The following is a 12811-nucleotide window of genomic DNA, read 5'->3' as shown; positions in this document are numbered from 1 at the left end:
GCTCAGGGGCCTAGTTGCCCCAAGGCACGTGGGATCTTCCCAGACCAGGGATCAAACCCGTGTCCCCTATCCCCTGTAGCACCAGAGAACTCCCTCAATAATTCTTTGTTGGAGGTTTTTTTGAGGAGAAAGGTCAGTGGTCACTTGTTTTACTTATACCTGATGCCCTGAGCAGATTTCACAGTATGCTTGTCTTTTTCTCATAGATGAAGTGGAGAGTGAGAAATGGTACCTGTCTCCAGACTTTCCACCAACAACCATCAAGACAGAGCCCATCACGGACGAGCCACCCTCGGGACTCGTCCCTTCTGTCACGCTGACCATCACCGCAATCTCCACCCCGTTTGAAAAGGAGGAAACCCCTCTGGAAATGAACACTGGGGTAAAGTCACTTTTCTTCCATAAAAACAGATTGGATCGAGAGATAACAGATCCTCATTCTCCAAAAAGGCATTTAATCTTTTTGGAGCCAGTGGTTGTATATGTTTAAGGATATGTAACTATATATATATATATAAAGGTATACTAAGTCACTTCAGTCGTGCCCAACTCTGTGCAACCCCAGAGCCCACCAGGCTCCCCTGTCTCTGGGATTCTCCAGGCAAGAATACTGGAGTGGGCTGCCATTTCCTTCTCTAATGCATGAAAGTGAAGTCGCTTAGTCGTGTCTGACTCTTTGTGACCCATGGACTGCAGCCTACCAGGCTCCTCTGTCCATGGGATTTTCCAGGCAAAAGTACTGGAGTGGGTTGCCATTGCCTTCTCTGATGTAAATGTATATTTATGTCTATATCCAGAGCATGTTGATTTGGTATCATTGGTTATATCACTTCCTTTAAAGGCATTGTCCAGAAGAACTGGTTGTAAGTCTCATTTTGGTTTTTCTGCAAATGCTATTACAAAATTGAAAAAGTTCAGGGATATCCATGTTGGAAAAAAATTCTCCCTGGAATTGATTTTTAAGCCAGTTGAAAGGGAGTGGTTTCAGTGATGGTTCTATTCATAGCTTTCTGGGCTGTGGCAACAAGGAATGCTTGTTCCTGTGTCATGCTTTATTTTCCTAATGCTGTGCAAGTTGCCCTGACTTAATTCAGGGATTTCCCAGCTACCAGCTCTTGTTGTATTACTTGTGGAAAATGTAAGAAACGGAGTTGCTCAGTTCCATGCCTATAGTAAGTAAGATTTAGTTTTACTCCACCTTCTCTTTAGGTATTTCGATGTCTGGTGATGGATCAGGGGCATACTTATACATCTTCTTCTGGATATTTGGAATCCAGTCCTAACTTCTTGTGCTCAAAGCCACAGGTTATGTTACAATGACTCCACTGGCATTCTCTTAAGTCATTTCTCCTCTGAGCAAGGTAGAGGAATCAGGAAAAGGTAACACAGCAGTGGTGGCACCACCAAGGCTTGGCTGCATCCTCACTCCTTGTGCTGTTTACCTTCCATCCATTGGGAAGATGAGGGCCGATGAAGATGAGGTGAACAGAGCACCTGTATGCTGCCCTCTAGAATTCGTTTCTCAATAGCTACCTGAGTCTGTTTATAGGATGAGGCTTCTGGAGTCTGTATTAGTCTCCTTGCTGTGTGATGTTTTAGTTTAAATTTTAAGCAAGTCACTAAGAAAGATCAGAGTCGTGGCCTTTCTCCCACGCGTGGGCCAGATACCTGTCCTCCTTTCCCTACACAGTGTTTCGTGGTTACGTGTTGTTTGTTGTCAGGAACCTGGAGAGAATGCACGCAGTTGGGTTCACACAGTTCCTCCTGCTGGAGGCCCGTGACCCGTTAGGAATGTGCCAGACTAGTTTTGGAGTAAAATGCCTGTACAGTACCATAAACACAATAGAATGAAGCACTGACAAGTGAGCCCTGGCTTCTTCATTTGAGAATTCTGAGGGCTCCCTCACCTGTACTGCCAGATTTGGCAATGGGGGAGGGTTAAGGACTAAAATACCTCCTGGTCCAAGAAGCAGCCTGCGCTCAGCCAGGCCTCACCAGCCCTAGCACAGCCCTGGGAGGGAGACAGGATGACAAACAGCTCCCCGGGGTGTTGCTTCGGGTTTGTTATTGGCTTTTAAAAACTGTGTTTGAATTTCTTTCTTTAGGTTGATTCCTCATGCCAGACCATTATTCCTAAGATTAAGCTGGAGCCTCATGAAGTGGATCAGTTCCTAAACTTCTCTCCCAAGGAAGGTCTGTCTCCTCTCCCCTTTGGGCTAACAGGTGTGGGTGCGTCACCCCAGGGAAGATGGGGACCGTTGATTGTACTAAAAGCAGAGCTTGTTTTATGAAATAGCTGTTCTTGACTCTAAATACAAACTTTAAAGCTAAATTTTATTTTCCCATATATGTGTATGCTTAATTGTCAAGTTAAACCTTCAACTTTTACTCCAAGCCAGGGTGACCTTTCAACATGTTTATAGACTTGGGCGCTGACAAGGGAACACGGGAACCCTTGCCCTCAAGCCATCCTATGAGTAAAAAACAGCTCCCTGCCCTGGCGTGATGATCAGTACAGACCTAATGGGCATTTACAAAGCCAACTTGCCGGCTTAAAACAAACTCTAATTTTAAACCCTTTGTGAAGTGGATTCACAGTTTATCTGTCTGGCAATTCAGTATCTTTAAATGTTGATTTTCGGGTGGCTCAGCTATGGGGCCCCACAGAGTAGGACACAACTGAAGAGACTTAGCAGGAGGGCAGCTGGCAGGGAATCTGCCTGCAATATAGGAAATGAAGGCTCAGTCTCTGAGTCAGGGAGATTCTCTGGAAAAGGGAATGGCAACCCACTCTAGTATTCTTGCCTGGGAAATCCCATGACCAGAGGACCCTGGTGGGCTACAGTCCATGGAGTCGGGAGAGTTGGACATGACGTAGTGACTGAATCACCACCAAGCACCACCACTCCTCTGTTCCTGTGTCCTTCAGGCATCTTGCATCTGTTTAGAAATAAGTGGTGTCAATACTTGAAATGGGCACACTCTCACCTTTTTCTTTCCCTGTGTCAGTTTTTCCCTTGACCCCTGTGAAGCCCATGGGTAGGAATTCTGGATGCAGACCCCTAAGTCTCAGAGAGTCTAAGAAGCTCTCTCAGCCTTTTTAATTGATATACTTTGCCCAGCTCCTTAATTCACTGCCTTAAGACACACCATCCCCTCCCTTTTTATTTATACTTTCAGCACATGGTTAGAAGGACAGCTCATCGATGTGGCCAACAAATAAAAAACTAGTATGCGCGCTGGTCATGGGAAAGGGATCCATGCTATGGTGTGGACATAATGTGCGGATGTTACAATATACAGGAGCAATGCTCACAGAAACAAAGTCTACTTCATCCCACCAGAAACATACTCAAAATTTATCCATGACAGTTTAATCAAGGTTGGCATGACAGTTTAATCAACCTTTATCATCAGTAAAGAAAGGATTCTATTATTTTTTTATACTTTTTTGGCCACACAGCACAGCATATGGGATCTTAGTTCCCTTTGAATCCATGCCCCTTTGGAAGTGTGGAGTCTTAACCACTGGACTGTCAGGGAAGTCCCAGGATTCAGTTTTTATAATTAGTAATACTGACTAAAATCCATATTGAGAAAATATTTATTTTAACTGAGTGATACACATTTTAGTGCCTTTCAGCTTTAAAGAAAGTAATTCCTTTCAATTTTGTGATACTGGTAACAACTATCAAATACATTTTGCTCTTTCAATCTGTGTTGCCATTTGCTTCCGCAAATGTCATCACTATACCAGTAAGCCCCGTAGTGGCTTCAGAATCTCGGATCTCTAGAGGAGAAAAGTTTCAGGGTCCTTCCTTGAAGTGCCCATCTTTCCTCATTATCCTAGATAAACAGGGAGGAGGAAATCCAATATTCTTGAATGTAGCAGGGCTTGTAGGCAAAGTGGCTTGTTGTCCCCAGCCCTGTCAGGAGTAACCCAAGAGCCACATTTCAAGTGAATTTAGAAATCTGATACTGAGGCACTTGTGACCGGGGCAGTAGCTCTCAATAAGTGAGTAAGAGGAGATTCGAGTTTGCTTCACTTTTCCTGCCGTGCCATTTCCATTTTTTTGTGTGTGTGGAGCACCTTCTTCTTGGAAAGTAGAAAAGTACTAGAATAATTTGGACTGTGCCCAGCCAAAGGGAAAAGTAAACTCTAGTACTCTTGACTAATTCTCCAGACTAATAGCTCTGCATGGCAGACACCGGAAGCCCCTGTGAGGTTTGTCTGCTCCTGGGTTTTGTTTTGCTTTTGTTTTTATTTGCTTGTTTGTTTACCATGGCTAAAAGATAAACATTGTTAAAGTTCAGTTCAGTAGCTCAGTCATGTCTGACTCTGTGACCCCATGGACTGCAGCACTCCAGGCTTCCCTGTCCATCACCAACTCCCGGAACTTGTTCAAACTCATGTCCATCGAGTCTGATGCCATCCAACCATCTCATCCTCTGTTGTCCCCTTCTCCTCCTGCCTTCAATCTTTCCCAGCATCAGGGTCTTTTCCAGTGAGTCAGTTTTTCCCATCAGGTGGCCAAATTGTTGGAGCTTCAGCTTCACCATCAGTCCTTGCAATGAATAATCAGGACTGATTTCCATTAAGATTGACTGGTTTGATCTCCTTGAAGTCCAAAGGAAACATTGTTAAAAGATAAGCTCTAAAAAATTAAAAATTTCAATTGCTTGAGCAAAAATTAATTAGACTTTGCAGCACCAAACTGGTTAGAAGTTTCCTCTGACAAGAGCTGGGGGGAGACTTTTATAAAGAGAAGGTGGAAGCTAAGTAAGGAGATTATTGATTGGCTATAACTTAAAACTTAGTTGGCTGTTTGTGACCAGTTGTCCTTAGATTCCAGCCTGGTAACCTTGAAGCATTTACAGGACTGGATTTTGGTTTGCCTGTGTAAGTGGCCAGAGCACTGGAGACACCCCAGGGTAACAGCTTCCATGCTTATTAATTGACCTATGGGACTCTGTAGTGCCATGGGGTTGGGAAAACCTTACTTAACACTCTTGAACACTCTTAACAGTCTTTCACCTAGACTCCTTTCTAGGAGAACACATATTTAAGACCCTTACCTACCCTCCTTAGCTGCCTGGAAGCTGTGACCAAAGAGTTGACAATAGAGATGTATGGGATTGTTTGAGAATATTCTTTAGCTTTAGGAGTGCCCGTGGACTCTAAAAAACCAGGGAGGTCTACGGCAGGGTAGGTTAGAAAGAGAAAAGAGAGGGGTTAGTGTAAGAAAGAGAGAGGAAAAAGTATGTGCTGTTAGTGGGGGTGGGGCAAGCTGGGGAAGTGACTGAGAGAGATGGATCATTTGTGGTTCCCTGGGACAGTCGGTGTTTCAGTGAGCAGAAGAGCCCCATGCTTCCAGCTTCTCACCTCCAAAGGCAGCTCTGAGGGTCCTTTTTCTGAGGTGAGTAGCTGTGTCTCAGGAGGGCTCCTTCCATCTACAGTATCTCAGGCAGGAGGCCTTTCCATGGCCCCGGGCTGTTCGTGTGTATGTGGCCCCTGGGCTCCTCGCCCAGTTCAGAGCTGCTGCACTCGGGGCTCTGTTGTCCCGGGGGTCCCAGGAGGGGTGCGGAGTGAAAGGCTTACCCAAGGTCACGTCCCTTGGCTCAGTAACGGTGACTGGCCATCAAGGTATTGCAGCACGCCGTGAAGATTCACAGGTCAGAAAAAGAGCGAGACCCCCAAAGCAAATTTGTCAGGTTGAACTCAGAGACAGTTCTTCCTTTGGAACCTGCCTCCGCTGCCCTGGAGGTGCATGAGCGGCGCTGACCAAGGCTCCAAGGCCTGGCAGAGTATGAGTGTCTCCCTGGGGAGAGGTGGAGGATGCTTGATGCTGGGGAACGTTGCAAGGGCACCCTGCTCCCCCTCATTTATTTTCCAGTGCCTACTTTTCTATCCACAGATGGATTGGGTGTTATCTGAATCAAGAATGCCTGGCATCTGGCCTGTGGGCCCTGCCATGCACATTCCTGCAGAAACAAATGAGCTTTTCTCAAACCCTCATGGGCTCCCTACTTCTGTTATTTCTTTTCTTTTCTTTTTTTTTTTTAAAGATCCTGATACATTAACGTGGTGGTTTACAGTCAAACTGTGGAAACTATATGAAATGAAGTGAGGGAACGTTATGCCAGCACCATCCCTGCCTACTGTAATTTCCCGTGTTCCCATCTTTTGTCATAATTTTATTACTTTCTTACATATTTTCCCGAGTTTCTTTATGTAGTTACAAGCAAATAGGCTCTGTATTCTCTTTCTCTCCTTTTTCGTACAAAAGGAAGTCTACTCTATACACTGTCTTGCACCTTGATTTATTTCTCTCATTTATAGGTTGAGACCAGCATACGGTTATGTCACATCTACTGAAACTCCTGTTGACCAAAGTAAAACTCAAAAATCCAGTCCAAAAATGTATCCACAATGTGCTGTGCCAAGTTGCTTAGTCATGTCTGACTCTTTGCGACCCCATGGACTGCAGCCCGCCAGGCTCCTCTGTCCATGGGATTCTCCAGGCAAGAATACTGGAGTGGGTTGCCATGTCCTCCTCCAGGGGATCTTCCCAACCCAGGGATCGAACCCAGGTCTCCTGCATTGCAGGCAGATTCTTTACCAACTGAGCCACCAGGGAAGCCCATTATCCTCTATAAAGCCAGAAAATCAAGCCAAGAAAGCACCTGCTTGAGGCTGTATCAAGAACTGCAGAGTTGGAACCCAGAAATTCAGTCTACTGTTTTTCGAAAGAAACACTTAAATTTTGCCTTCACAGTACATCTTGGAGGCCGTTCCGTGTCCACTAGGAGAGATTCCTCATCCATTTGTTCAACTGTCCCTGGTTGGATGTTGGATGTTTAAGTGCCCCCACATCCTGCTTCGTTGCTCCCTGATGGATGCAATCCGTTCTTTTCCCCTCAGCCTCCGTGGACCACCTGCACTTACCACCCACTCCTCCCAGCAGCAACAGCAGCGACTCCGAGGGCAGCCTGAGTCCCAGCCCGCGCCTGCACCCCTTTGGCCTTTCGCAGACCCACAGCCCCGCCAGGGCCCCGGCGCGAGCCCCCTCGGCACTGGCCAGCTCCCCGCTCCTCACTGCTCCTCATGTGAGTGTCCCTGCATCCCTGCAACCCGATCCTCCCATCCTGTCATTTGGAGCTTCACCCAGCGTGGCTGCCATTCCAGGCCACTTGGCTTTTCTTCCTGTGGGAAGTTTTCAGTCTGATTGCTAAAGCTGGGGGATGACAGACTTAGAGAACATTTTCTAAAAACTGCCTGTGATCTCATCGTGCTAACACATTCTTTTCCTTTTCTGTGCATGCTTCCGGTTTTTACTCCTGTGCTTATTTTTTACAGCTACAACCATGAGGAATAAAAATGTTATCATTCTTCTCAAAATTATATCATAAATATTTATCGTCAATTTAGGCAGTCTTTGTGACCTAGGATAGGATATAGCTTATTTTTTAAATAAACAGTCTTCGATGAACTGAAAAATTGCCCTGAGATTAAACGTTTTGATCTCTAAAGCGCAAGCATATAATTTAACCCTTTTTGTCTGTGGTTCAGCTCTTGACCCAGTGACTCAGGATGGAACTCATGAGTCATTATTTATCCCTCACATATATAATTTCCCCAAATAAAAAATAGGGATATATAATTAATTTTGAATTGTTCTGAATAGTCAATTGATTTCTCTGAGGATTTAAAAGTCATAGTCAACCTTACTGAATTTATAATATCACATACAGCAAGTTTGAATGAAGTTCAGTTCAGTCACTCAGTCGTGTCCGACTCTCTGCAACCCCATGAACTGCAGCACACCAGGCCTCCCTATCCATCACCAACTCCTGGAGTTCACCCAAACCCATGTCCATCGAGTCGGTGATGCCATCCAACCATCTCATCCTCTGTCGTACCCTTCTCCTCCTGCCCTCAATCTTTCCCAGCATCAGGGTCTTTTCAAATGAGTCAACTCTTCGCATCAGGTGGCCAAAGTATTGAATGAAGTGAGATATGTAAAAATTCTAGAAAAGCCGTCTATCAATTAGCATAACTTTGAAAAGTTGAATGCAGTCTGTCTCAGAAACTCAGCAAGTTCTTAGATCTGTGGCCATGTTCTTATTTATCACTATTACTGAGGGCCAGTGGATTACCTCTTTCCACTCCATCATTACCTACTCACCATTAACCCTTCACTCTTTTGATTACTGAAATAGTGTTCATTCTATGGGTCTGTGGGTCCTGCCACAATCAGCTCATTCTACATGGTCATGGATTAAATCCTCCCCATGTCAGACCTTGGTTTGGCATCCGTGCTGTGTCTCCCTACTATCTGTTGGCATCAAGCTGTCATACCTCTGCTGGGTACTAACACCCTCTGTATGTGCCCAACCTGCAGCAGCTTCAAGAACTCACCCCCTCCAGGCAGAGCGGCTTCTTCTGTTACTCTTTACAAGGCTGCCTTTTGTTGGAAAGTCCTTCCCTGTGTAAATCACCCCCTTTCTTCCAGGAGGCCCAGTTCAAGTCTTATCTGCTACCCTAAGCCTTCCCTTATCGCAGAGACTCACACAAGTGTTCTCTTTCTTCATATTATTAATGCACCTGGAGTGAATATAACAGTCCAGCATTTAATTGCTCTCGTTCTTTCGTGTGTTTCAATTCAGCCTTGGTCTCGATCATTAGCTGCTTAAGAGGCAGAGTTCGTTTTGATTCCTGCATGCATTTCACACAGAGTTAATGTGCAGTAGGTCCTCCATTTATTGACTCATTATAAACACGTTGTCCTAGTGTGGATGATATGGGATGAGCTACAGTGGTCACCTCCACTGACGATGGACGGTCTAGGACAGTGCTAACCAGAGGCTGTCATGGAGCAAGCCTGCTGGTGTGCCCCTGGGAGTCCTAGCCCTTCAGCTGGACGTGGAGGTTGAGAAGCGGCTCCTAGTGTATAGAGAGCATCTTGCAAAATGGCCTTTTCAGGAGAACAACAAAACTTTCCACAGAACTCCAAGTGAATTCCTCATCACTCCAAGGACAGGAAACCTCCAGGGATGTAGGAAATGAATTCTATCCTTTAAAAAATTTCCATGTTTTAGCCAGGGGGGTACTTTGTGGGAAATAACAGGTGGAGGTTTCTTTACCTGTTCCCTTAAATTATAATCCTTGGGTTGTAACACTCACATGGGTATCTTCTCCATTTTTTTGCTTCCACTTCAGAGTGCCCATTTCTCACCCAAACAGATGGGCCTCCTTTTTCCTTAGTTGTTTGCAAGACATCATATCAGACCCTCCTCGCCCCTCAGGAGGCTTCCCTCCAGTGCACCTGGCTGCTCCTCTTTGACCCTTTTCTGCTCCTTGGTCTACACAGAAGCTGCAGGGATCAGGCCCCCTGGTCCTGACGGAGGAGGAAAAGAGGACCCTGATCGCCGAGGGCTATCCCATCCCCACCAAGTTGCCCCTGACGAAATCAGAGGAGAAGGCCCTAAAGAAAATCCGGAGGAAAATCAAGAATAAGGTGGGTCCATCAGATGCAGGCACTTCTGCGAGCAGAGGTGTGAGCAGAACCGAGCCATGTGCCTGTCCCACCTTCCCGGTGGCCAACACTGGCCCAGCCCTTGGTGTCGGGACCAAGGCTTGGCCCTGTCTTCCTCCAGCCCTGCCATCCATCTTCTGGGCAGTGGGCCCCCAAATTGGGTGTGCATGCTCCATGATGCTCAAGATAACCTATTCAGGCATGGGAGGAAAATATTAGAACTCCCATTTACATTTAAAAACATCTCAGCCTTTAAAATTTCTGTTTTATAATATATACGATATTTCCCCTAGTAGGCATCTATGCAATTTATAAATATTTATAAATTATAATATTATAAATGCATAACTATCAGTATATTATGGGTGCTTGCTTAATTTTTTTTCTTGATAGGGGTTTTTGTTAAAAAATTCTGCTGGCACGTCTATACCTGGGTCTAGCAGTTTCCTAGTGCTGGGCCCCTATAGTGGGAATAAGGGACACGAGGCCCTGGGGCATGGCTAGGGTGTGGATAGAGCAGGAGGGAGGAGACTAAGAGAGGAAGAATGAGAGGGATTAGAGTCATAATTCTTCACCCACGTGCAGAACCACCAGGGAATTTTTGTGTAACTAACCCCAACTGGCTTATATTATGTATTACAGTGACCCAACGAGGGCCACAGAATTGAAATCATTTTTCTGACCCCATAGAAATGGTTCATGATGTACATGTTCTGGTCTGACTCCTGGATCACCATCCTTCTCACTGGGGGCCTAGTTTGTTGGAAAGTAGATGAGAGCATAGACTGATTGAAACCAGGGGGAACAGAAGAGGCAATTAATAAACCAGCCAGCAGGTTAAAGAAATGGGGAGTGGCCGCAGAAGTGAGCAGGGCTTCTGTGATTACTGTGCTCACGGTCTCCAGTCGTCTGGGTTTACTGCCACGTTGTTCGTCGCTGAGTCGTGTCCAACTCTCTGCAAGCCCACGGACTGCAGCACGCCAGGCTTCCCTGTCTGTCACTGTCTCTGGAGTTTGCTTAAATTCATGTCTGTTGAGTCAACGATGCCATCCCACCATCTCATCCTCTGTTGTCCCTTACTGATACAGCTGGAGCGTAATCCTCTTTTCTCCCTTTCCATTGCAGATTTCAGCCCAAGAAAGTAGGAGGAAGAAGAAAGAATACATGGACAGCTTGGAGAAAAAGTAAGCCTCCTGCCAAACTGGTTGTGTGTATTGAGCAATTCACGTAGAGAAATGTGAGTGCCAAGGGGCCCCTGATTTGCATGAGAAGGGGGTTCAGTTTCTCACCTGGCTCCCAGCAAAGGCTGTTGGTTTATCAGCCTGTGTTTTGCCTGCCACCTAGTGGTTTTTAGAGGAGAAGCTTATAAATCTAGCAAGAAATAAAAAGTACAACTTCCTTGGTGGCTCAAATGGTAAAGAATCCGCCTGCAATGCAGGAGACCTGGGTTTGGTCCCTTGGTCAGGAAGATCTCCTGGAGAAGGCAGTGGCTACCCACTCCAGGCAAGAGCCTGGAGAATCTCATGGACAGAGAGGCCTGACGGGCTATAGTCCATGGAGTCACAAAGAGCTGAACTTGACTGAGTGACTAACCCATTTCTGCTTTTCGATCTTAGTAGGCATTTGTACAGAACTGTTTTCAACCAAGGGTCCATAAGTCCTTGAAGGCTTATTTTCAAATAAGCACAAATACAAACCCTGATGCACATTCCTGGACTCCTCAGAGGAGAGGTGCTATTTTGGCAGAAAAAAGCAGGGCTAATTAATCAGTTACCCTTGGCCACACTCCCTCGCACCCTAGAGAAAGCAGCAGGGGATATAAGACAAGTTAGCGTTCTTTATTTTCTGTCTGCTGTGATTCGTGTTATAGGTGAGTGACTTTGCACAAAAACACTTGAGGATACCTTGTGTTACTCTGAATAGCTTGGAATATCAGGAGGGCTCTTAGAAAAACATAAATTAAAACACAATCTTGTATTACCCTAGAAAATAGTTCCCATCTGACAAACTAATATCAATTTAAAATGGGAATGAGTCCCTGGATCTAGAAGTGAATCTTTATGTATATGTGGTGAGAGGAGCAGTTGGTGGATCCTGGCTGGTTCCTGAAGTTCCTACTGAAAGTCAGTGTTTCTTCCTCCTGATTTAGGTTTTGGTAGTAAGAATTATTGGAGAAGGAAATGGCAACCCACTCCAGTATCCTTGCCTGGAAAATCTCATGGACAGAGGAACCTGGTGGACTGCAGTCCATGGGGTCGCAAAGAGTCGGGCACGACTGAGCGACTAACACTAACAGTAATAAGAATTGTTACCAATCATTGTTGAGGTATCCGGGGTCAAGATGTTTCGATGAAAATTTCTTTATGGCCTCTTGGGACATGCCTCCTCCAGCACCTGGGTTCCTTGCCCTGAGGTCCTAAGGTCTTGTCCTTTCCTCTCCCCCTACCCCAAGCTCTGTCAGTCTTTCTGGCCAAGAGCACAGCTAGCAGCATTCAGATCCTATAATATGGAGGGAGAAGTGTGATGAGCATTGAGAGCCATTGGGAAAAGTCAAGAGCAATCAAGTTTGAAAAACCCTTTAAGAAGTTTGGGCTTCCCTGGTGGCTCAGATGGTAAAGGATTCACCTGCAGTGCGAGAGACCTGGGTTCGACCCCTGGGTTGGGAAGATCCGCTGGAGGAGGGCATGGCAACCCACTCCAGTGTTCTTGCCTGGAGAATCCCATGGACAGAGGAGCCTGGAGGGCTACAGTCCATCAGGTCGCAAAGAGTCAGACACGACTGCGCGACTAAGCACATCGCGTAAGAAGTTTACATTGTGTACCGTTCCAGTCCATTTTCCGTTATTGAGCCATTTGTTACTAATCTCTCTCTCTCTTTTTTTTTTCTTTTGTGTCCTCACCCTTTTTCCCCAACTCAGGTTAGCCTAGCTCTCTTTCTGATCTCCCCAGAGTAGCTGCTTCTCTGTTTATTTTTTCTCTGAACCCCACCTGCCTCCATCCTAGCTCCTGGCTTAGTGCTTGCTCCCCTGATAAAACTCAGGTTTTTCTTTTTCTCTCTCCTCTGTAGGGTAGAGTCTTGTTCAACGGAGAACTTGGAGCTTCGGAAGAAGGTGGAGGTTCTGGAGAACACCAACAGGTGAGGGTTCCTGGAAGGTGGGGAGAGAGGGGCAGATCAGAAAGGGAGCTGGGAAGAAAGGGGAGGAGATGCCATTGAAAGAGGAGTTGTGCCAGGATGCTCAGGGTGGCCGTGCTCCATGCACCTGTTCCTGCCGCCT

At 46.0% G+C, this 12811-nt stretch overlaps 1 protein-coding gene across 2 annotated transcripts in view; it reads left to right on the top strand.

Annotated features, from left to right (window-relative positions):
• CREB3L2 (cAMP responsive element binding protein 3 like 2) overlaps positions 1-12811 on the top strand; it is a 128377-nt gene that overhangs the window by 92824 nt on the left and 22742 nt on the right. For both annotated transcript variants that reach the window (XR_005724366.1, XM_040259957.1), the window contains exons 3-8: positions 207-382; positions 2106-2193; positions 6923-7107; positions 9372-9518; positions 10662-10720; positions 12604-12672. Coding sequence is in view for 1 of the 2 variants with exons in the window: in XM_040259957.1 (XP_040115891.1) it covers positions 207-382; positions 2106-2193; positions 6923-7107; positions 9372-9518; positions 10662-10720; positions 12604-12672 (724 nt within the window). In the remaining variant the exon portion in view is untranslated. The remainder of the gene's footprint in view (positions 1-206; positions 383-2105; positions 2194-6922; positions 7108-9371; positions 9519-10661; positions 10721-12603; positions 12673-12811) is intronic.

The sequence above is a fragment of the Oryx dammah genome, unplaced genomic scaffold, assembly GCF_014754425.2.
Source record: "Oryx dammah isolate SB20612 unplaced genomic scaffold, SCBI_Odam_1.1 HiC_scaffold_18, whole genome shotgun sequence".
Taxonomy (NCBI): Eukaryota; Metazoa; Chordata; class Mammalia; order Artiodactyla; family Bovidae; genus Oryx; species Oryx dammah.
Note: the sequence above shows the minus strand (reverse complement) of the source record. Positions and strands in the feature narration are given on the sequence as shown.